This window comes from Chrysochloris asiatica, unplaced genomic scaffold (assembly GCF_000296735.1).
Source record: "Chrysochloris asiatica unplaced genomic scaffold, ChrAsi1.0 scaffold00038, whole genome shotgun sequence".
NCBI lineage: Eukaryota > Metazoa > Chordata > Mammalia > Afrosoricida > Chrysochloridae > Chrysochloris > Chrysochloris asiatica.
Genome location: NW_006408556.1, coordinates 19,593,007 through 19,618,372, shown reverse-complemented (window position 1 = coordinate 19,618,372; position 25,366 = coordinate 19,593,007). Strand labels below are relative to the sequence as shown.

The 25,366-nt window shown below is 40.9% G+C and overlaps 1 protein-coding gene across 1 annotated transcript in view; it reads left to right on the top strand.

Annotated features, from left to right (window-relative positions):
* Positions 1–25,366, top strand: part of GPR110 (G protein-coupled receptor 110) — a 48,168-nt gene that overhangs the window by 14,024 nt on the left and 8,778 nt on the right. The window contains exons 4-10 of the mRNA XM_006860611.1: positions 6,479–6,652; positions 10,299–10,399; positions 11,556–11,614; positions 15,103–15,254; positions 16,939–17,102; positions 19,182–19,370; positions 21,715–23,088. Coding sequence (XP_006860673.1) covers positions 6,479–6,652; positions 10,299–10,399; positions 11,556–11,614; positions 15,103–15,254; positions 16,939–17,102; positions 19,182–19,370; positions 21,715–23,088 — 2,213 coding nt within the window. The remainder of the gene's footprint in view (positions 1–6,478; positions 6,653–10,298; positions 10,400–11,555; positions 11,615–15,102; positions 15,255–16,938; positions 17,103–19,181; positions 19,371–21,714; positions 23,089–25,366) is intronic.

Below are 25,366 nucleotides of genomic sequence, written 5' to 3'. Positions count from 1 at the left end.
CTGTCCTGACTACAACTCCCATAGTGCATGGAAGGCCACCATTGGTTCTTTAATACTTGAAAAATTAATTCCCTCCTCCCAATCATGTTATCAGTTCAAAGCAGTCATCAACAATTAGTCCTTCAGTATGGCAAAGAGTCCAAAGGGTGAGGTTACTGTGGGACCAGAGTCTGCTGTTTGTGCCCATCTACCCTGCTCAGGTTCTCCAAAAGTATGTCTCATTTTCACCCTTCTTGGCCCTGATCAGACTTATTTGAGAGATTATTCCCTTGCTCTGAGTCTCTCTCGAGGTGTCAGCATAACGTTAGATTTTCTGCACTGTATAACCCATTTATTCATTCCTTTACCTTCAGCTATTATTTCTCCTTCTTTCTATTTGTCTTTTATTTTTACCCAAACTTTTTGACCTTGAGAAGAGACATCAGGTTCAACTCTTTCAACTATATGCTAGTCCAGATTACTAGTAGGAAGACCATCTAGCAAATGCACCCCCCTCTGTCTACTCTTATTCATGTTGGGTAGGGTAACAAAAGTACAAGATTAGTGAGTTATTTTGATCATTAGGCAATACGATACTATTTACTGCTAATCTCAATTTTGCCAGATGTGGAGAAGGTACACTCCATCCTATCAGGGCCTTGGGAATTCTGACATACAGATTCAAGGGTATGGTTACAGTTCTTGCTGAGGGACCACCCCTTCTTCTGGTACTCTCAGATGCATCCCTGCTTTGGGGACTGTAGCATGCAGTAGGAAAACAGAAATTTCAGGTAACATGGGGAAGTATTGTACAGTGGTACCAGCATCCTCTCCCACCTTCCTCAGATCCCTGTGAGAAATGTAGGAATCTCTTCAGTGCTGATCCCGCCTTTGCCCTATTCATATTGAGTGTGAGCATGCTCATGAATGTGTGTGAGCCAGTCCTTCATGCCTTTAGTTATCCATTTTAGATAACAAATGTTTCAACTGTCCATTCTATTCTCCTTCAAACCATTACTCTGAGGCTGGTTTATCTATTTAATATGATGTTTCTTGGTCTATTGTTGCTCCCTTTGGACTGTAAAGTGTGTTCTTTGGTCTGAGGAAATACAAGTTGGTGGCCAAAATTGGCACAGCATCTTTTGTTCTAATCCCTTAATGGTGTTTTTGGCATCTGCACCCATTGCAAGATATGCAAAGTCCAGTCCAGAGTAAGTACCTATGGATATGAGGACCCATTTGTAGCGACTTAGTGTCTCTGATCCTATATAATCCATCTATAAGCTGTGTGCAGGGTCTTACTTGTAGGGAATCTATTCCTTAGCCATCTGTAACCTCTGTTTTTCTTGCTGGTAGACAAAGCAGTCCTTATTGGCATTTTGTACCTCAGAAGGTACAAGAGAGATGTGTCTAGATTCAGCCCATTTCTGCATTGTTGCCAAACTTCCTTATCCATTCCTTTTCCTTATCTATTCCTTTTCCCTTTGTCCATTTCTGAGACTGAATATTCATTTTGATATGCAAGTAGTTTTCCAACTTTAGCTTGCATTGTGAACCACAATCATCTGTGCACCACAATTCATAGACCCACTTGGCCACATCAAGGGAGCATACCAACACTTGCTGATTGGAATCTGATCCAGGAAAAGGGTTGTTTGTTGGGCATTGCTGTGTTCTGCACTGATGCTCCCTTTCAATTTCCAGAATGCTTTCCATAGTTCCTTATCCCACACAAATGTCCTTTAACAATCCAGTTTTCCACTGTACGTATGCCTGATTATATAGCTACGTCATTGACTACTGTCCTTGAGTCAGTAAAAATCCAAACATATGGGCTCTCACCACTGTCCAATTCTTCCATCACAATCAGGAAGACTGCATGCAGTTCAGTCCATTGAACTGACCTGTTCATACCTACTTCAATCAGGGTCTGTCCATCTGTCAGTCTTAATGCAACATCTTTCCACACCACATGTTGTCCATGTACCCTGGAACTGCCATCTGCGAACCAAGGAGCCTTTTGATGGTCAACAGAAAGTTGTTCATAGGACATAATCCATGTGACAGTGGGCTCCGGCAGCTTTTCAGGTGGGTCTAGAGTGGGATATATGGGGAAAGAGGCTACGAGCTCATGGATACAGTGGGTGCCTCCCTGCATCTCCCCTCCCCTCACATTGCTTGTTCCTGTATGAGCCGGTTCCATTTTATTGCAAAATTGTTTGGGACACCGCCTTCCTTATTCAAGTGTTTCTCTGACATCACCCAAGATATTACGAGTATCTCCAGTCTCATGATGATTTTTATGTCCTTCTGTCATTGAGGCAGTCTCAATCAAAACCCAATAGCAGGTGAATAATTGCCTTTCAAATGACATATAAGGTGTTTTGGCATCTGGAAATTTTCTAGTCCAGAATCCCAAAGGTCCTTGTAAGGCATCATTCTCAAGTTTTTGCCATAGCTCGTCTACACAAGCACATGTAGCAGACACCTCCAAAATTATATCTACATGTGGATCATAAGAGCCTAAAGTAGTGAGACTGCTTTCTGTAACTCAGACATAGCCTACCATTGTTCAGGCCCCCATCTGAATGCCGCTTTCTTCCTAGTGGTTTTATGGAGAGGAGCTAGCGGTATTTTCAGATGCGGTGTATGTACCTTCCCCAATCCAAATCGACCAGTCACACATTGGATTTCCTGCTTAGTTTTGGGGGTAGGTAGCAACAGCAGTTTATTCTTGGTTGCTTGTGGAATGTCTGGTGTGGCTCCAGCCCAAGTTATTCCCAAGAATTTCACTGCTTTGGCAGGGTTCTGGAGTTTTGCTGGATTTATTAACTAGCCTCTGTTGGTCATATGACCCAACACTGCTTTCAGATCTGCCCTAGTTTCTTCTTCCATGTTTGATATTAACATAACATCAATGTCATGCATCACTGCACTTGAGACCTGTACCAAGTCTAAATTTCTTCTAACCATACTATGACAATAAACTGGTGAGTTCAAATAACACTATGGCAACATGCTGAAAATGTATTGGGATCCTTCCCATATGCAAGCAAATTCTGGTTGACTCGCTCTGAGACTGGGATGGAGAAAAATAAGATTAATCACTGAGTACCAGTCTCCTTTAGCCTGCTGTATTTTCTGGACCAATGATATCATGTCTAGAACAATTGAAGCCACAGGTGGCACTACTTTACTTATACTTTGATAATCTATTGTCAACCTCCATGAACCATTTGCCTTTTTCACAGGCCACACAGTATTGTTACATAGAGAATTTGTTGACACCAACACTCCAGTTTTCAGCATGTCTTTAATCAAAGTAGTAATATCCTTTTTGCCCACCAGATACCGTGTATTATTTTAAATAAAAATCTGAGTGAGTTTGGGCAATTCTTACTGGCCTAAAGGCAGTACTGTAAAATTCAATTTTATAATACTTGGTAGAGGGAGTGTTTCCCAATTAGGCATACGATCCATACCAATAATACAGTCAGATAAGGGAGATTCAACTATGTCATACAAGATCTGCTTAAATCTTCCAATTCTCATCCCAAACTTTTACCTTTGTCCCATCAGTCTTTGCATCCCCTTAGCCCCGAGTCTAACCTGTTAAGTGCCATCAAGTTGATTCTGATTCATAGCAACCCTGTATAAGGTTTCCAAGGAGAGACTGGTGGGTTTAAACTATGGACCTTGTTGTTAGCAGTTCAGTTTGGGCTAGGGCTAGGGGTAGGACTTGGTCTGGTTTTTAGAGTTACAGTTAGCTCATTTTTTTTTCTTTTTCTTTTAATTCTCTCTTGAAATCTACTTGATTTCCTTTTCATTGGCAAGTTCTGTAACTACCTCATTCTCTCTTTTTTACTTTTATGGGTTTCTTTAGTTGTTGCAAGGGTAACTCTGATTCTCTATGTTCAGTCTTGTAGGTCTGTTTACTTTGAATAATCTATACCTGGGTTGAGTGTAGGTGCTTTGTCATGTATGTTAATCTCAAGTTGTCATCTGTTGCTGTTGGTTTTCTGTTCAAAGAGCTCCCTTTAGTATTTTTTGTAATGATGCTCTGTTTTTTGCAAATTCTTTTAATTTCCATTTATCTGAAAAGGACCTGATTTCACCAGCATATTTGATGGACAATTTTGCTGGAAATCTGGTATTTTGTTGGCAATTTTTTCTTTCAGAGTTTTGTATATGTCATTCCATTGTCTTCTTGCTTGCATGATTTCTGCTGAGAAATCAGAGTTTATCTTATTTAGTTCTCCTTCGTAGGTAACTTTTTATTATTCCTGAGCTGCTCTCAGGATTCTTTCCTTATCTTTGGTTTTGAAAACTTTGATTATTATAAGTCTTGGTGTTTTTCTTCTTGGATCTAACTTCCTTTGGATTGAGCATACTGTAAGATTTCACTCCATCGCCACTATTGACTTAGTATTTACATTTTTTGGTTGTTGTTGTTGTTATTGTTTCTTTTCTTTTTTTCAGTGGTTGCTCTAAGGTTTATGACATAGCCAGGCATTATCTTCTAATTGGCTGCAAAAACCATATGGGGACCATGTCCGACTTCCCCTAGCTTTACTACAGGAAAGAGAATCAAATTCAAAATCAATTCAAGACTGATTTGTATGAAACAGACATCAGACATGCTTTTACCCTACAACCTCTTTTCCTTTTTCTGACACCAGCCATCCCTCCCACAAAACTCTCTGCTTCATATCTGGGTTCGATGATCCATTGCAATGACCACACAGAACTCATAACAATACTCACAATTGTGTTTTTTGTTGTTTGTTGTTGTTTTTTTTTTTAGGGAAAGAACAGGTTACAATTCAGAATCAAAACCAACTGAGGATAAACAGTTCTCCAGCCAGGAACGCCTCTTGTCTTCCATACTGCAGGCACACCTCACTCTTATTTCCCCCCTCTCAGTCATGTGGTGCCTTGACCTCTGCTCTGCTCAAGTACAAGTTACAAAGCTCCGTTAGACAGTCTGTGAATGCCCAAAGGGCATATTCTTCAAGGCAGTCTCCTGCCTGTAGATGCTCGGCTTTACTCAGTGTATAGACCTGGAGCTGGAAGCTTTTCTGTCTCTCCATGCCACTACCTCTGCTGTTGTCTCTGCTGTCTTCTCTGCCTTCACCTGTGCTGTGGCCTCTTGTCATTGCCTCTTGACGTCTCATGCTGCACTCATGTTCTTCCTTCTTGATGGTCCTGGGATCTTCCGTCTCTTCTTCTGAGATACCTCCTTTTAAGCCTAGCTGGAGGGCAAAACTAAGCAATCTCAGCTTTAGAGTCCTGTGTTCCATATTTGCATGGTCTCACACAATCACTGGTGGAAATTAATATGATTCTGTATACAAAAGCCATATCAAGTAAATTCAAGGCACCACAAAGACACACAATTAAAATAAATTGAGAAGTAAACTTATTACTATTTCAATCTTATACATGAAGAAACTGAGGTCACTCAACTGGTAAAATGGCTGAAAATAGATTCAAATGGTCCTCATTTTTCCATTTCTAAAGTCCTTCCCATTCACTGTACAACTCCACGTATACGTCCACACTTTTTTTGTCTATTAAAAAATAATGGCTTTTGGTGGGAATTTCAGGTCATATATGGAATGACTTTGCCAGGATTGGCTGATAAATTTTTTCAACTTATTGGTCAAAAAATAGTCTTCCTGCCTTTCTCATCTTGCTTATAAGGCCTACATTGAAATGGTGGTAGGTGTATGGAGGTAAGAGAAGAGACTCTGAGAAGATATTGGTCAAATATCCTCTGGAACTGCTCAAAAAACTCCTTGGTTATAAATACCTTGTTATACTTCTTTCTTCACTGCAAGAACTATCCACTGGCTCTACATCCTTCTTTTGGATACAAACATCAGCAAATTTATTTTGTTTTGCTATGTCCTGTTGAGGCACTGTAGGATAAGCACTGGACCCCAGGTCATTTGAACCACAAAGCTGGTGGTTCAAATTCACCAGCTGCTCCTTCAAAACCCTATACAGGGTTGCTATGAGTCAGAACCAACTCAACAGCACTTAACAACAACAACAAATGTTATGAAAGAATCCAAGTTTCTGATGGAGTCCCTAGATTACATAAAAAGCTTTTGCACTTGGCTGTTAATGGAAAGGTCGGCAGTTTGAATCCACTCAGACTAACTCCAAAGAAATGCCTGGCTATGTATTTCTGAAACATCAGCTTTGAAAACAATATGGAGCGCCGTTCTACTCTGGCACACACGGGGTCATCAATTTGATAATGGCAACTGGCTTTGTTTTGTTAGTTTGGGTTGTAGGTTCCTAAGATCAACTTCAGAGTTTGGTCTTTGAATGGACATTTCCGTATTATAAACATAACTTTTTTCATCCCTGTTACTTTTTGTAAAAGATACTACGTTTACGTTGAAATTCCATGTCAGAGCCAAGGATCAGAACTCAAGAATAATCAAAATTTTAACCATATCCCATGAGATCAAACTCTGTTTTCATGCAGACTGTAGCAGCCTGAATGGAGCCCTGAAGTGTGCTTGTGAAGATGGTTACACCTGGTTCCCTCCCACATGCCTTGATCCCCAGAAATGCTACCTTCATATGGCAAGATCATTCCAGAGCTGTGACTGTCATCTCAGCAACCTCAGCCAGGGTGCAAATTTCTGCGAGAGAGCAAGTAAGCACAGAGGTTGTTAGGAGGGGTGTTCTGAGCTGGAGTTGCTCCCACACCAACATGCAACCAAAGACTGGTTCTTTGCCTCCCTGAGGAGAGCTAGTGCTTCCAGCTAGTGCTCATAGGTAGTGATGATATATTCCTCTAGTCAGAGCTTCCCAGATGTAGCAGATTCAGAGACCTGAGTTGACATTTGGGCAGCATGGAAACTTGAATATATACAGCTCTGCAATTCTAAAATTATATTGAGAGTCACTGAAATCCCCCATGATGGAATTACTTGAGAAAATGCTAGTTTTCTTCCTATCCTCTTCCCACATTTTTTTGTTTCCAACATCAATTTCCAGAAAAGGAAAGTTTTGAAGTGTGAAAGCAGAAGGAATGCACATTGAATAAATTGAAAGAAATGCTCAGAAATTTCAACAGCTATTATGCGTATTGAATACATTGCCAACACCATGCAAAAGCTAAGTCTAGTGAGGAAACCAGTGGAAACAGAGGGAATTACTATCAGCTTAGATTCATGTTTGGTGGGTGGCCTGAACTCTAGGTCTTTAAGGATTTTGAGACCCTACCCCAAGACTACCCTAGTCATCTTAATGCTCCAGACTTTGCCAAAGCTGAGTAAAGTGTAAGAGAAGAGCCTGAAACAACCCGGTTTTACTACTAATGGGAAGAGAACAATACGATGCCTAGGAAATTAATTAAGTAAATTAATTCAGATTGTTGTTATTGTTGTTAAGTGTCTTCAAGATGGTTCTGACTCATAGCGACCCTGTATAGGGTTTCCGAGGAGTGGCTGGTGAGCGTGAACTTCTGACCTTGTGGTTCAAGCAGCCCTTGTAGTCCAGCGCGTTAACCCACAGCATCACACTAATGGGAAGGGGACAGTAGGATGCTTAGCATATTAATTAAGTGAATTAATTCAGATTAAGATAACACATTTATTATATACACCCCCTTTACACCCAGATCTGGGGCCAGTTCTGAGAAGACACAAAGAAGTATTTCCCTTGTCCTCTGAGTTAGCCACTTAATTGAAGAGAGGTTGAAATACAAGAAGAATTTCTTCAGCAAATATTGATTGAAAGTCTACCTTTAGAAAGATGGATTCATGTCTATTATGGATAGAATTTTGAAACCACAAAACATGTGTTTCAAAACTTAATTCCTATGCTTGTGGTTATAGTTCCATTTAGGAAATTTGTTATTGTAATAAGGCAGTGTTAGTGTAGAGTGTGTCTTAAGTCAATCTCTTCTGAGCTGTAAAATGCAGGGAAGCATGGATGGAGGACACTAGATGCCATGCCACAAGGGATCACCAAGAACTAAGAAAAAGAAGCTGAGAAGAGACAAGCGTGGACTAAGAGAGAGCTAGAGAAAGAGACTGCACCTAAAGTCAGTGCTCTGAATTCAAACTTTTAGCCTCCTAAATTGTGAGAAAATTCTGTTTGTTAATGCCACCCACTTGTCGTATTTGTGTCATAGCAACACTAGATAGCTAACACAGTGTCTGATCCATCTTCAAGGAATACAAAGATGGATCAGATATAAGGGTCATCTAATATAATGTGTAAGATGAGAATGTACACAAACAAATGTGTAATGTGCGCGAGGTGTAGATAAAGTACTTAGACGTTTAGAGGAGAGAGACTTTACAATTGGGGATCAGAGAAGAAGGCCTCACAGAGGAAGTAGCACTTGTCTAGACCTTGAGTGCAGCCCAAATAGAAATTGTATACACAGAGATGGAGAAGATTGTGCCCCAGGACAGAAATTCACCAGTGATCACTAAAGTTGGGTCATATTGGGAGTTAGCAAGTAGGGGTACTTTTCCTTTTAAAAAATATTTTAAACAGGAACAGTGTTTAAACTCAATGCCTGAATGGATATGTATTCCAGTGTTAAATAACTCCTCTTTTAGTGGTCACATATGAGTGGCTGCACATATTCCTACCTTGTAAGGTTATCTAGATTACCAGCACGTTCCCATTACTGTTCCAAATGCACAATTGAAAGCTATGATTGCAAATATGCTTATCATGATTTCAGGCCAAAAATTTATTCTGAAAAGAAATTAAAATGCCACTTATTGAATATATGGTTTTCAATTGTACCTCTGGAATTTTACACTGATATTCCTGGCTGCTGTAAATAGGCTCAGCTGATAACTAAAAGTTTTGAAGTTTCAACTCACACAAAAACGTGCCTTGTAAAAACCTCATGATCTACTCTGAGAAATCAGCCAGTGAAATCCCTATGGAATGCAGTTCTACTCTATCATGCATGGTTGGAATCAACCTGACAGCAAATTTTATTATTTTTTTAAAGCTAATCATAAATCTAATTAGTAATTTTCAATACTCATGGAAACAGCAGTCAAGAAATCAAATTGTATTAGGCAAATCTGTTGCAAAAGGCCTCTTTAAAATGTCCAAGAGTAAAGATGTTAATTTGAGGACTAAGGTGCTCCTGACCCAAGCCATGCTATTTTCATAGCTTCATAGATATGTGAAAGTTGGACAATGAATAACGAAGGCTATAGAAGAATCAATACATTTAAATAATACATTAAATCATGGACTGCCAAAAGAACAAACACATCTATGTTGGAAGAAGTACAGCCAGAATGTTGTTGTTGTTGTTGTCAGGTGCCATCGAGTCGGAACCAACTCATAGCGACCCCATGCACAGCAGAATGAAACAATGTCCGATCCTGGGCCAATCTCACTACCGCTGCCACACTTGAGTCCATCAATAATGCCACCTGGCTGATCCATCTCGTTGGGGGTCTTCCTCTTTTTCTCTGACCCTCCACCCTACCCAGCATGACATCCTTCTGCAATGATTGTTTCCTCCGGACAATATGTCCAAAGTAGGAGAGACGAAGCTTAGCCATCCTGGCCTCCAAGGAGCACTCTGGCTGCACTTCTTCCAAAACAGATCTATTGGTTCTTTTGGCAGTCCATGGCACTTTCAGTATTCTCCTCCAACACCACAACTCAAAGGCATCAATTCTTCTACGATCCTCCTTATTCACTGTCCAGCTTTCGCATCCATACGAGGCTATTGAAAACACAATGGCCTGGGTCAGGTGCACCCTAGTCCTCAAGCTGACATCTCTGCTCTTCAATACTTTAAAAAGTTCCTGTGCAGCAGTTTTGCCCAGTGCAATACGTCGTCTGATCTCTTGACTGCTGCTTCCGCGAGTGTTGATAGTTGATCCAAGAAGAATGAAGTCCTTGACAACTTCAATCTTTTCTCCATTGATAAGAATGTTGTTTATTGGTCCAGTGGTGAGGATTTTTGTTTTCTTGACATTGAGATGTAATCCAGCCAGAATGCTCCCTAGAAATGAAGATGATGAGACTTTGCCTCTCATATTGTGGACAGGCTATCAGGAGGGACCAGTCCCTTGAGAAGGACATCATGTTTGGTAAAGTGGAGGGTCACCCAAAAACAGGAAGAACCCCACAACGAGAGGGATTGACACAGTGGCAGCAACAATGGATTCAGCAATTGTGAGGATGGTGTGGGATGCCACAGGATTCTGTGATCTTGTTCAAGCAGTTGTTACGAGTCAGAACCAACTCAATGGCACCTAACAACAGTATTTATATTATAAACTTTTTTTTTTTGTCCCCTACAGAAATTTGGGGCACTTTCAAGATCAATGAAAAATTTACAAAGGACCTTTTGAATTCATCTTCTGCTATATATTCCAAATATGCAACTGGAATTGAAATTCATGTAAGCACTTTTTATTCATTACCTAAGGAATGACTTGCTAAACATAAGTTAAGATGATTTTAGCTAAATAGGTATGCTTCATGCATATTCTTAATTACTGATCAAGCATATTCTTAATCACTGAGTTTCAATTTGTTGTTACCCAACAGTTATGTGCTCTGTCCACAGCTGAGGCACTTCCAGCATCTTTGTATAAGAGTTTAGCAGTTGACGTCTTGTCTTTTCACTTTTATTCTATTCAATTAGGCCCACAGTGACTCCATAGGATAAACACTGGACTGTCAATCACAAGGTGGTTCAAGTCCACTAGCCACTCCTGGGGAGAAAGAGAAGATTTTCTTCTCCCACAAAAGACTGTTTGAACTGTAAACTCAGTGGTTCAAACCCACCAGGCACTCCTCAGAAACCCTCTACAGGGTCACTATGAGTCAAAACTGCCCTCCACGGCACTTAACAACAACAAGATGTCATACTAAGGCTTCTTTATTATGTCATACATTTCATTTGTCAAAAAGAACATTTTCATGACATTTATTCCATAGGCTCTTCCTGGTCAGAGGCTAAAGTGAGTTATGGACCACAACTTTGCACGTCATAACGTGGTCATGTAAAAACTAGATCAGAGCTCAGCTTAGGGTGCTTTAGGGGTGATTGATTCTACTTGAAAACATAAGCAAATATTCCCTTATAAGTTTCAGTATAAGTATTTGTGGATGGTACTGGATTATTTTTGAAAAGGAAATTGATTTGGGATTAGTTTATTTTATTATATGGCATCAAATTCATCTCCTATTCTAAGCAGTTACTCACTCTTTGTTGTTGTTGTTGTTAAGTGCCATCAAGTAGATTCCATCTCACAGCCACCTTGTATAGGGTTTCTGAGGAGTGGCTGGTGGGTTTGAACCACTGAGCTTGCAGTTCAAACACACTTTGTGATCCAGTGCTTTATCCTACAGTGCCACACTGGGACTCCCATTCTTTATTAGTACACACAAAAAATTTTTTTTTACCATTTGTACTTATTTGTTGCAGTTTTATGACATGCAATCCCTTTCCACTCTTTCCTCTGCTTAGCTGCTCTGCTGGTTTATTTATTATCCGTGTACACTTGTGTGTGGACAAAGATCAACATATTGCCTTTACTTCTCTTTGTCAGCTTAAAGAAGCATACAAGAGAATTCGAGGTTTTGAGTCAGTTCGGGTCACCCAATTTCGGTAAGTAATACAATGGCCTTAGATAAGCATCTCCCAAATTGTATATGAGACCTGCAGAATTCCTATTGCTGTTTCCAAGTGTCATCGAGAGAAAACAGAGCAGAATCTGGCAGGATTCATACTAACAGTAGCCAAAGGTCTGTGATATGTTCAAAGTCAAGAGTAAAGCTGTGAACCAGAGACCAGAACTGAAAAGCCATAGTAATAGGACAGAACTTAGAGTCAAGCATGAAATTTAGACGTGTATGTATGGCTGCTGAAAAGTTAGAAGTTCAAGTCCACCCAAAGGGACATTGGAAGAAAAGTCTGACACATGTGGGGCCACCATAAGTCAGAGCTGACTCTAAGGTACCTGTGGTTTTGTTTTTAATGTATCAAAAGAAGTGAAACATGGGGCAGAGGGCTGTGGATGGTGGAGGGGTGAGGGCATGATGCCCAACAGCTTGGAACTAGAAGGGAAACATTGGGTAAAATATATTTGTGTGTAAATGTCATGCATGCATCATAGTTCCAAACCCAGTAGTCATTCCCTACAGCAAGGGAAGAAATATTTAGTAAATTATTCTTTGTTTATGCTTTAATTCCCAAAGTGATTTGCTTAGTTAACCATGTGTGCATTGATTACCAACTATTAATAGTTTGCTTGACAGAGAAAGTAGCTTAGAGGTCAGGTAACTTGGTTTCTTGTATATTTTTTTTCCAGTTCTGGTAGCGTAGTGGTTACGAATCAGGCTGCAAGCCGCAAGGTCAGCAGTTCGAAAGTACCAGCTGTTCCATGGGAGAAAGATGAGACTTTCTGCTCCCATAAAGATTTACAGCCTTGGAAACCTTATCCAGGGTCACTATGAGTCGGAACCGACTGCACGGCATATAACAACAACAAATAGGAAAATTGCAAACGAATGTATATATATATATATATATACACATACACACACAGCCCTGGACATTGTCCTTTAAGTTATCACATGTCTTTGCATAAAGTGTCCTGTGAGTAATTTTCTTTAAAATGCAATGCTAGGATAAGCCATATTTTCCTTTTCGGCTTCATTGTCAGAGAATTTATATATAAAATTGAAACTCAATTGCAATAATTTCTGTATTCAGTTTTCATATTTTTTCTTTTCATTGATCAAGGTTTTGTATTCCTATTTCTAGCTTATCTTCCATTGTTTAAACCCTATAAATTGTCTCAAAATAATTTATAGACAAAAATCACAGTAAAATAGGCACAAATCTAAAGAATACAACTGTTTAGGTTTCACTCTCTGTGTATATGATTTAATCTTAATCTCTGACTGCCACAATTTACTTACCTGTCTAACAGGACTGTGAATATCCACTTCATTAAATCAAAAGAGATTCTATGTAGGAAAATATGCAGAGGTGCCATGTTAATGCACAAGCATCATGATTGTTACTACTTGACAGGGTATTTGTCCTATAGTGTCCCTGTGAGTCGGAATTGACTCCATGGCAGTGTGGGGGCATCATACTCAAATCAATGCCAAGTAATTCTGCATTGTATGGATATGTCACAGCTGGTTTTTGTGTCTCTTTCAGTTCCTCTTGTCTGTTTTCTTTTTCTCATACTTGAAATCTTCTCCATTAGCAAAGTCGTATGGCTCTATTTTTAGAATAACAACATGAATGTCACCACTTTCCACCGTCTGCACTACTACTAAACTAGTTAAGCTACCTTCACCTCTTTCTTAACTAGTCTTTCAGCTTCCCTAATTGTGTATTTTTTGTCTATTTTCTACACAACAACTAGAAGGGTGATCTTTAAAATAAATCTAAGCATGCCCCGCCTTTTAATAAAGAATGAAACCTTTTAATAAATAATAAAGCTCAAATTCTAAGTAGCTACTTGATCTGGTTCCTGGCTACCCCTCCAATATATCATGACCAGACAGTGTTTTGTTCTGTTGTGCATAAGGTTGCTATGAGTTGGAGCTACCTTGACATCACCTAATAACAGCAACTTCTCTTCCTGAAGGAGCCCTGGGCCCTGGTAGCATAGTGGGTTGTGAGTTGGGCGGCTAGCTGCAAGGTCAGCAGTTTGAATCCACCAGCCATTGTGTGAGAGAAAGATGAGACTTTCTGCTGCTATTAAGATTTACAGCCTTGGAAACCTTATACAGAGTCACTATGAATTGGAACCTACTCAGCAGCACATAACCGCCACCTCTCTTCCTTGCTCATGAAATATGTTGTTGTTGTTAAGTGACGTCGAGTCAGTTCTGACCCTTAGTGACCTTGTGTAGGGTTTCCAAGGAGTGACTGGTGAGCTTGAACCACTGACCTTGCGGTTCAAACAGCTTTGCAGTCTGGAGTATTAACCTACAGAGCCACACCAGGACTCCCATGAAATATAAGCCATGCTAATCTTTAAATTTGTCAGACTCATGGCATTTTCTTGTCTCAGGACCTTCACCTGTGCTATTGTCTGCCTTGGCAACTCTGTAGTTTGTCTTTTCTGCTCATGCTTTTGGTCTCAGTTTAAAAGAGCCTCCTCACAGAGAACCCATCCCTGATCAGCCCTATTTAAGGGAGGACCTCACTCCTAACCTGCTTCTCTTGTCACTGTACCTGTTTATGTCTCTCATTAAACTTAACAACATTCAAAATTATATATACAGCAGTTCCTCATTGTTCATAAAATTCATATTTGTGGATTCACCTACTCACTAAAATTTATTTGCAATTCCAAATATGTACTCACGGCACTTCCACAGCTATTCCACAGACATGTGCAGAGTTTTAATTCATATTTATGCATCCTTCATTGTTTACTGAAAACCAAACCTGTTGTCGTGAAGTTGAGTCCAACTTGGTGACCCTAGAGGATAAAATCGAACTGCTCCATAGAGTTTCCAAAACTGTCAATCAAAGAAGGCATTGCTCTGCCTTCTTGCTTCAGTGTTTTTTTCATGTTACATGTCCTTTTTGTGAGCTATTTAGTGCCATGCTTTCCACATTTTTTGGTTGCTGATTTTGCTGTTTAAAATGTCTTCCCACCCCAGCACCAAGAAGTGCTGATGTGCAGTCTGGTGTTTCCAACCAAGATAATTGGAAACTGCGTTGTGAGATGAGCTTTGTTCAGACATGAGTTATAGTGCTGTTGGAGGTGAGCTTAGTGTTGATGAATCAACAGTGTATATTTAATAAGATCTTTTTCAACAGACACCCACATAAACCAAAAACAGGTATTGAGTAGTTGATGACAATGTGACCAGAGGTTCCCAGCAACTTCATCTTGTGTTTTCCCTAGGAGTGATGGTTCAGTATTGGCTAACTCAGTGTTCACAATTAGTTTATAATATATAACTCCTGAAAGTAGCATCAACGGGCTATTTGGTAGTAACTAGTTTCGTACTTGCCTTTTCTCATCAACTGTTTGGTTAATTCCTATGGGCTCAATGCCATGTCCCTTAGTGACTGAACAAATGAATGAATCTCATTTTTCTTCAACATACTCATTGTAGAGAAGGAAGCATCATCGCTGGATATGAAGTCATTGGTTCTAGCAGCCCAACTGAGCTGCTGTTAGCCATTGAACAAGTGGCTGAGAAGGCAAAGGCAGCCCTGCACAAGATGTGTCAACTAGAAGACAGCTCTTTTAGAGTGTTTGGAAAAGGTAATTCTGATTTCCCATTCTCTGTTTAGGTTAGGCCTAAACAGAGTAATTATTTCCTACTTTTAACTTTCTGTTTAAACCATGTGCCTTCAGTAATAGAAGACATTCTGAATGGATTTTTTTAAACTGAGGTAATATGGATTTTGATACAATGAGTGAGGTACATATGCCCCAAGTGGGCTCTGGTGATTGGATTGTTGGGATGAGGCCACTTCTTCAAATTCATGTGGCTATATAAGCCCACTCAACCGCAGAGCCAGGAAACGTAGGTGAGTGCTGTATATCCTACAGATTGTGAGAGAGTTAAGGGAGTCCTTTAATTAGTAACTCAGTTGTGTCCTCAGGAAGTAGACTGGAGATATTTACAATACAGAATTGTTCTAAGACTGACTTTCAGTGGAAATAGGCAGTTGTTCCCACCCACCCACCACTACCACAGTGATGAAGCTGAGTGTTTCAGTTCCTTGAAAACTGGTCATCTGATCTCTGCCTCTCAGTGTAAACATTGTGGAAGACTGATCTTTCTGCAGTCTGTGATTAAAATGATCCAGCAATAGTTTACTGGTATACATGTTGGAAGAGCCATGGGACTGATAGTATTTCTAAATCGTAATGCAAAGAACCAAGAAAAGAATGTTCTATCAGATGTTTCAAAAAGGTAATGCAGGTCTTTGTTTCTCTCATACACACAATCCACTGTTTTCTGTTTACTCCTTTATAATCAATCTTAAACCTCTCTGATCAAAATTAGTACCATGTTATTTCAACCACATTTATTCCACAAAGATATACGAAGAGTCCTAAGTGTACCAAACTAGGTTTTAGGCACTTAGGAGATAGTAATGGGGAAAAGCAAACAAAGATCACAACCTTTACAGATTTTCCATTTAATGTTTCTACATCCTAGTCCTAATCATGGTAAGAATATTAGCCAGCTACAAGAAGAATTAGTGGCTGGTCGCAGTGTGCGAGGCTTTTAAAGGGATACAAAGTATGAAGTGTCACCTCCAATTGCCAACTGCCGATTTTTTGACCATGTTGTTACTGCTTTGTTCTATAGGGTCTCAAAGATTTCCTTATTTTCTAGGATTCCCTGCAAAAATGCAATTATATCCTGAAAATTGCCACACCCTGCCCTGTTTTTAATCTAACACTTAGTAGTTTAGTAGATACTTTTTTGTTGTTACTAAAGTGCTGTTGAATCAGTTCTGACTCATATTGATCCTGTATAGGGTTTCTGAGGAGCAAGTGGTGGGTTTGAACCCCTGACCTTGTGGTTAGCAGTCCAGTGCTGATCCTACAGTGCCACACCAGGACTCCTTAGTAGTTATCAGGCCTTTGACATTGAAACTGTTGTCATAGCTCTAGCACCTAGAGGGAGAGGGGCAAACCTAGGTAGGCATCAGGAAGAAGGGAAGGGTTCTGATAGGAAAGAATCTGGACATCAGAGACAAACGTCCCCCCTTCCCAATTTTGCCTGTATTATATTTCTGAACATCAGTTCCTGTTGTTCAGACAACAAGGTCAGTTTGAACCACAAGGTTTGAGGGTCAAACTCACCACCTGCTCCTTGGATATCATATACAGGATTGCTATAGGTTGGAACTGACTTGATGGTTAATGTAGAGGCCTAGGGTATTACAGAGTCATTTTGCCTCTCTGTTTTCTTCCCCCGCACCCCCAGCCCAGTGTAACAGCCTTGTCTTTGGATTTGGGTCTGAGAATGATGAGTATACCCTGCCCTGTAGCAGCGGCTACACTGGAATCATCACAGCCAGGTGCCAGTCCTCCGGCTGGCAGATCATCAGGGAGAGCTGTGTGCTCGCTGAGCTGGAGGAACTGAAGAAGGTGATTCATCTCCACCTGACAGCCTTACTCTGGTCTTGAGTTTCACAGTGTGCATGCTTCCATGAGCATGGCCAGGTAGAGGGTAAAATGTATCCATTCATATGGTTGGTCAGGTGGCATCTATAAAACAAGCAACCATTTTCAGTTGAGTTGATTCCAATGTATGGTGACCTCATGTGTGTCAGAGTAGAACTGTGTTCCATAGGATTTCAATGGCTGTGACCTTTTAGAAGTAGATTGTCAAGACTAGACCCTGGTACAACAAGGTGGTGTGGGTATGAGTGGAAGATCATAGGTAGGAGCTGAGGAAGGTATATGGTAGATGGTAGAATCACACGAAAGCTGGCATTGAAGGTTCATGGCTTAGAATAAAGGTCAAAGTGGAGGTGTGAGACAGAAGCTAGTGGGGTACAACAAATAAGATAGTACACATATCAGAAATCAAGGCAGGGAGTGGTGATCCTACAGAAGACAGATTTGAAATGGATTTGATTCATCAACTTCCTTTTATAGATTAGGAAATGGCAGATTGAGAGGTCATGCTGGTGGCCATAGTTTGGAAATTAGAAACATGGTTACCTGGTTTCTTACTCTGTGGAATCAATTCTGACTCAGAGCAACCTTATAGAACATAATAGAACTGTTCCATCATGTTTCCCAGACTCAAATCTTTATGGAAGCAGACAGCCACAATTTTCTCCTATAGAGCGCCTGGTGGGTTTGAACTGCTGACCTTTTGGTTAGCACCTGAGTGTTTAAACACTGTATCACCAGGGCTCCTGATACTCTCTTAGGAAGGTTCAATAAGGAAAGACAATATAGATAGAAAGACATGACAGGGACTGATAGTGGATTCAAGAGACAAAGCAGAGGAATTTTAAGACTGGTGCATAGCCACTGTCCTGCAAGTGAATTCCTGTATTGAACAGAACTTCTGTCCCAGTTGGAGATCCTGTTATTGCAATTAAGAACCCAGAACTGGTGGTTATCAAGGTACGGTGGAACATTTGTTCCATGCTCTCCAGACTCCAGTTTCCATATCTGCAAACTAGAGAGAGGTTTTGGACATGACCCCATGCTCTGGCCTTCATTGACTCAGCTCTAGACATGGCCAATATCTGGGAGTAGTCCACACCAGGGGCACATATGGTTGGCTGGAGAGTGTGAAGGCAGGCAGAACCCCGATGCCCCAGGCAGAGAGCCGCACTACCAGCTGAGAAGAACAAGAAAGAGGACAGATGGAACCTGGGCTGCAGGGTGGATATAGAGATGACTGGAAGGGGATCGCCCTCCTTGCCTGCTTTCCAAGTGAGTCCAGTACAGTGGAGGTAGATGGGAGTTCCAAGGGAGAAGTAAAAAAGAAATCTAATGAAAACTGAGCACTGACAAAGGTCCTGTAGTCAAATCTTCATGTCTGTCCCTGTACCCATCTTCTCATCCTACAAGGATTTTTTTTTGGCATAGTGCAAATAACATAGGATTTAGATACAACATAGGTACACCCTTCCCTCCCACTTAGTAACTGTGCACTTTGTGGAAGGTTACTGAATCTCACTAAAGATCCATTTGTTTATATTTGGTGGTGGTTATGTGCCATGGAGTCGGTTCTGACTCATAGCGACCCTGTACAGGGTTTCTGAGGCTGTAAATCTTTACAGGAGCAGAAAGCCTCATCTTTCTCCCACGGAACACCTGGTAGTTTCAAACTGCTGACCTTGTGGTTTGCAGCCCAATTCATAACCACTACACTACCAGAGCTCCTTCTTTATAATTAGGATAACAAATTACATGAAAATGCTTGCTAAGGAATCTCTTAAAATTTCAGTTTCTCTAGCTATAGAATGAAATCCCTCCTTCAAAGGACTGTCAAAAAGATTCAGTGAATCCCTGCTAAGCATTTAGTACAGTGTCTAGAATATAGAACATACCAGGTTAAGATCATTGTCATTATCAGTGCCATATCACTATCTTACATTATAAAGAACCATGCAAATGTTAATGATGTGTGCCCAAGAAATCTGATTGAAATTAGATGTTGTTTTCTAGGACTTAGACTTTTTTTTTTTTTTTAATTTCTAGAATTTAAGTGCAATCGCTGGCAATGCCACTGAGCCAGCCATGTCATCTTTGGTGCGGAATCTTTCAGTCATCCTGGAGCAGACTCCAGCAACCACAACTGGGAATCTAGCTTCTGTGGTGTCCATTCTGGAAAACGTTTCATCCCTGTCTCTAGCAAGTCATTTCAAGGTGTCCAATTCAACAATGGAGGTATGGTCTGCCTGTGTTTGAAACTCTGACTTTAAATTCTCCATCTAATTTGAGGGAACTGTTAGGAAAGATAGAAGAATCATGTCAACTCATGTGAGTTTCAGTGCTTTCTCCACAGTAGACAGGAACTCCTGGGATCAATTGTGTGAGTTCAAAATAAGAGGCTGCTATCTCTAAGTAGGTGTTCTGGGCATCACTTGGCTTAGAGAAGGACGTGAACCGTTATGTGTGGGGCACAAGTGTTACCATTTTAATATAGATTCACAACCTATACTTGTTATAATAGCCATAAACTTTGACTTTCAGTGGCATATATATTTTCAAAGGAGTCCTGATGTGGCGCTATAGGATAAGCACTGGACTGCTAAGCAAAAGGTTGGCAGTTCAAATCCACTAGCTGTTCCTCAGACACCCTATACAGGGTCTCTATGAGTCAGAACCAACTCAACGGTACTTAACAATAACATATTTCTAAAGTCCCTACTCCAGGCTGAAGAATTCATAGTTGAGTTTGGATATTTGAAGGAGCTCTGGTAGCGTAGTGGTTACGAATTGGGCTGTGAACCGCAAGGTCAGCAGTTCGAAACTACCAGCTGTTCCGCGGAAGAAAGATGAGGTGTTCTGGTCCCGTTAAGATTTACAGTCTTGGAAACCCTGTACAGGGTCGCTATGAGTCAGAACTGACTCCATGGCATATAACAACAACAACAGCATCTGAAAATTAACATAAAAATGATATACATATTATCTGATCATATGAGATGCAAATAAGCAGAAAGGAAGACAAGTCATCTGTAAGCTAGTCACCCTACAGAAGCCTTGGCTATCGTATTAAATGTTGTCTCTGTTTCCTAAAATGACAAGTGACATGTAACAGTTACTCAATAAATGTTTGTTAAATAAATACCTTTCCAAACTTTTCAGCTGCATGCATATTATATATAATATATACTATCTTGCAAAATTGTATTATATAACACATATAATGTTGTATATTGTCATACTAATACATAACTATATAGAGTATACAGCACATCAAAGATGGCATTCATGTGAATAAATTAACATTGGATTAAAGGAAAGATGCTCAGATTTGTCCTTTTTTAAAAAACCTGACCCTATGTTATTTACAAAAGACCAACTAAAATAAAATAGCATTAAAAAAGTCTAAAACAAAAATGAAAGGCAAAAACAAAGCAGGCAAACATAAATCAGAGGAAAGCAGAGGTTACTGGGGGCAATGGGAGACGTGCACTCTGGCATCTGGGCCAGAAGCCCGAGAGAGCTGGGTTAAGAAAATACTTGACTAGAATGACAAGACACCCTAGGTCAAATGCCTGGGAACTCAAGGGATGAGCAAGAGAAAATGGGTCTATGGGAATTTCTTCCAAAAGGAAGATCTGAAACCAAGAAATAAAAGCCAGTTTCCCTCAAGTCCAAGTCAACTTCAGTTCATGGTCACTAACCACATGGACATTATAGTAGAACTGTGTTGTTTTTGCCATTAAGTACCACCGAGTCAGTTCCAACTAAAGCGACCCTGTACCTCAAGGTCAGCAATTAGAAATCACCAGTGGTTCCATGGGAGAGAGATGAGGCTTTCTGCTCCTGTGAAGATGTACAGCCTTGGTTCCAACTCATATACAGGGTCACTATGACTTGGAACCAACTCCATGGCACATAACTACCACTACCACCATTGGGTTTCTGAGGAACAGCTGGTGGGTTTGAACTATATACCTTGTAGTTCACAGTCTAGTGCTGATCCTACAGCACCACAGCAGGGGTCCAGAGAGTTCCATATGGTTTCCAGTGGCCGGCTTTTTTGGAAGCAGACAATTAGGCCTGTTTCCGAGGGCCCTCTAAGAGGAACTTCCAATTTTTTGGTTAGCAACTGAACCTGCTTACTGTTTGCACACCCAGGGAACATCAAATTAAGATTGATCCTTAAAACCCACAAAAATTCTTTATTGTTCAAGTTCAATTTTTAAGGATTTTGTTTTATGTTCATTAATAAACAACAAAGGAGCTCTGGTAGTTAAGGATTCGCCTGCTAACTGGTAGATTGGCAGTTAGAACTTACTAGCTGCTCCACAAGAGAACAATATGGCAGTCTGCTTCCATAAAGATTTACAGCCTGGGAAACCCTGTGGGGCAGTTCCACTCTATCCTACAGGGTTGCTGTGCATTGAACTTGATTTCATAGTAACAGATTTGGTTTTCAGTAAACAACAGAGTCAATTCTCTGCTCATTTTTCTTGTCCTCAATAATGATGACTATGCACTCTTTCTTCCTCCTTCTGTGTACTTATCATACAAACTAACGTTCATCCTTATCTTTCAGGATGTTATCAATATAGTTGACCATGTTCTTCATCCAGCGTCAGTAACCAACTGGACAGTATTACTGCAGGAAGAAAAGCATGCCGGCTCACGGTTACTGGAGACATTAGAAAACATTAGCACTCTGGTACCTTCCACAGATCTGCCTCTGAATTTTTCTGGGGAATTCATTAACTGGAAGGGGATTCCGGTGACCAAAAGCAAACTTGCAAAGGGTTTTAACTACCAGACTAAAATGTACCTCCAAAATACCTCCATTCCCATAAAAGCCTGGGTGTTAATTGGATCAGACCAATTCCATGAGTCTCTTCCAGAAACTATTATCAGCATGGCCTCATTGACCCTGAGGAATATCCTACCAATCACCCAAAATGGAAATGCTCAGCTCAATGGGCCTGTGATATCCACCATTATCCACAACTATTCCATAAGTGAAATTTTCCTGAATTTTTCCAAGATCGAATCCAACCTGAGCCAGCCTCTTTGCGTGTTTTGGGATTTCAGTCATTTGCAGTGGGACAATGCAGGCTGCCAGCTAGTGAATGAAACTCTAGACTCAGTGATGTGCCGCTGTACTCACCTGACATCTTTCTCCTTGCTGATGTCCCCCTTTGTCCCCACTGCCATCATCTCTGCTGTGCAATGTATCACCTATGTGGGACTGGGCATATCCATTGGAAGCCTCATCTTATGTCTGATTATTGAGGCCCTGTTTTGGAAGCAGGTCAAGAACAACCAAACTTCACACACACGCCATATTTGCATGGTGAACATAACCCTTTCTCTCCTGATTGCTGATGTTTGGTTCATTGTTGCTGCCATAGCGGATGCCATAGCAAATTCTTCTGGATTCTGTATAGCTGCAGTGTTCTTTACACACTTTTTTTACCTCTCTTTGTTTTTTTGGATGCTCTTGCTCGGTATCCTGCTGGCTTATCGGATCATCCTCGTGTTCCATCATATGGCTACGTCTTTGATGACAGGTATTGGGTTCTGCCTGGGCTATGGATGTCCTCTTATTATATCTGTCATCACCATTGCTGTCACCCAACCTAGCAATAGCTACAAAAGGAAAGATCTGTGTTGGCTCAACTGGTCCAGTGGAAGTAAACCTCTTTTGGCTTTCGTCATTCCTGCGTTGACTATCGTGGCTGTGAATTTGGTTGTGGTTCTGTTGGTTCTAATGAAGCTACGGAGGCCAGCTGTTGGCGAAGGACTGAGCCAGGATGATAAGGCCACTGTCATCCGAATGGGGAAGAGCCTGCTCATTCTGACACCTCTGCTGGGGCTCACCTGGGGTTTTGGCATAGGAACAATGGTGGACAGCCAGAATCTGGTGTGGCATGTTATATTTGCTTTACTCAATGCATTCCAGGTAAGAGTGATAAGAATAACCCATCATGTCACCAGGTAATTGGAATAATTATAGGGAATTCCTGTTATGAAGGTCACTCTGGTGGTTATCCCATCCATCTTCCTGTCTCCTTCAGGACTATAACTAAAATGGTATGAAAAAAAAGAAAAATAATCCCTTTCCTCCCTACTGCCATGCAGAAACAGAATACTTGAATTCTTCAGTAACCCATTCCATGGAAGACAGTCTCAACTCTGAATCAAAATAGATCTTTCCTGACCATCTCTGAACTGTTAGAGTTCACATGTTGTTGTTGTTAAGTGCCGAGTGCCGTTGAGTCGGTTTTGACCCATAGCAACCCAGCATAGGGTTTCCGGAGGAGCAGATGGTGACCTTGAAGAGCAGACCTTGCAGTTCAAGCAGCTTTGTAGTCTGACACATTAGCCCACAGCGCCACACCAGGACTCCCTCTTGTTGAGTAAATCCTCTTTTTCTTGTGCTGTTGTTGTTGTTATGTGCCGTTAAGTCGGGTCCGACCCATAGCGACCCTGTATAGGGTTTCCGAGGAGCAGCTGGTGAGCTTGAACCGTCAATCTTGCAATTCAAACGTCTTTGCAGTCTGGCACATTAACCCACAGCACCACACAGACCTTGTGAAAAAAGCACACAGAGAATGGGGGAGGCGAGGAGATCAAGAGGATGTGTGGCCTGTGAATGGCACAGAGGATGTCATTGAGAGGACAGGAGAACAGTGGCTAGCAAATTACAGCCAATAGACTGGTTTGTAAATAAAGTTTTATTGAAGCACAGCAATGTCCATCCATTTATATATTGCCCATAGCTGCTTTGGCCAAGTGGCAGCATCGATGGACTCAAGTGTGGCAACAGTAGTGAAGTTGGCTCAGGATTGGGCAGTGTTTCATTCTGCTGTGCATACGGTCGCTATGAGTCGGTACCAACTCAATGGCACCTAACAACAACAACAACAAATAGCTGCTTTTGCTGTACAATGGCAAGCTGAAGAATTGTGATAGGGATTGTATGGCCTGCAAAGACTACAGTATTTAACCAATGGCCCTTTATAGAAACACTTGGCTAACCCTTGCTTCAAAAGATGGGTTTTACATGTCACAACGAAAATGTTCAGAGAGTTGGAAGACAAAGTAATTCTTAGATTTTGAGGAAACGGTAAGAATGTCAAATCTGGTTTTTAGTCTTTCCTGACCATCCCTGAACAGTGAAGACTCAGCGAAGTGGTGATTTGTGTTGTTGTTAGGTGCTGTCAAGCCAGTACTGACTCATAGGGACCCTATGTATAACAGAATGAAGCACTGTCACATCGCACGCCATACTCAACAATCGTCAATTTGAGCTCATTGCTGCTGTCACTATGACAGTCCATCTCGTCAGGGGTCTTCCACTTCTTCATTGACCCTCCACTTTACCAACCTTGATGTCCTTCTCCAGGGACTGGTCCCTCCTGATAGTATGTCCAAAGTATGAGAGACAAAGTCTCCCCATCCTGGTTACTAAGGAACATTCTGAATGTACTTCTTCCAACACAGATCTGTTCATTCTGTGATTTGTGTAAATACATTTGCGACCACTAACAAAAAACCTAATCTCTCTGCCCCTCAATTCCTCTGTAAAAGGGGAATAATAATAATTATTACTATAAAGTAAATGAAGGAGCTCTGGTAGTGTAGTGGTTATGAATTGGGCTGCTAATCTTACAGTCGGCAGTTCAAAACTACCAGCTGTTCTGTGGGAGAAAGATGAGTAAGGCTTTCTGCTCCCATAAAGATTTACAGCCCCAGAAACCCTGTGCAGGGTCGCTATGAGTCGGAACCGACTCCATGGCACATAATAACAACATAGAGAAAATGAGAGGATTAAATTAGTTAGTTTAGCACTAAGCATAGTGTTTGGCACATAGTAAATGCTCAACAAATGATTCCTAAAAGCAGCTGGTTTCCCACATCCTTCAGGCACTAGTTAACTTTTAGGGATTGGTAAGAACTCTGGTGGAACAGTGATTAAGCACTTGGCTGCTATCCAAAAGGTCAGTGGTTTGAACTCACCAGCTGTTCCACAAGAAAAAAAAAATGGCAAACTGCTTCCGTGAAGAGGTACAGCCTTGGAAACCCTGTAGAACGGTTCTACTTCATCCTGTAGGATCTCTGTGAGTCAGAAATGACTCAACAGCAATGGATTAGCGAGCACAAACATGGAGAGCATGTTCCTAGTGGTTACAAGCTTTAGGGTCATGGTGTCAGGGAGTGGAGTGCGGGCTTATGAG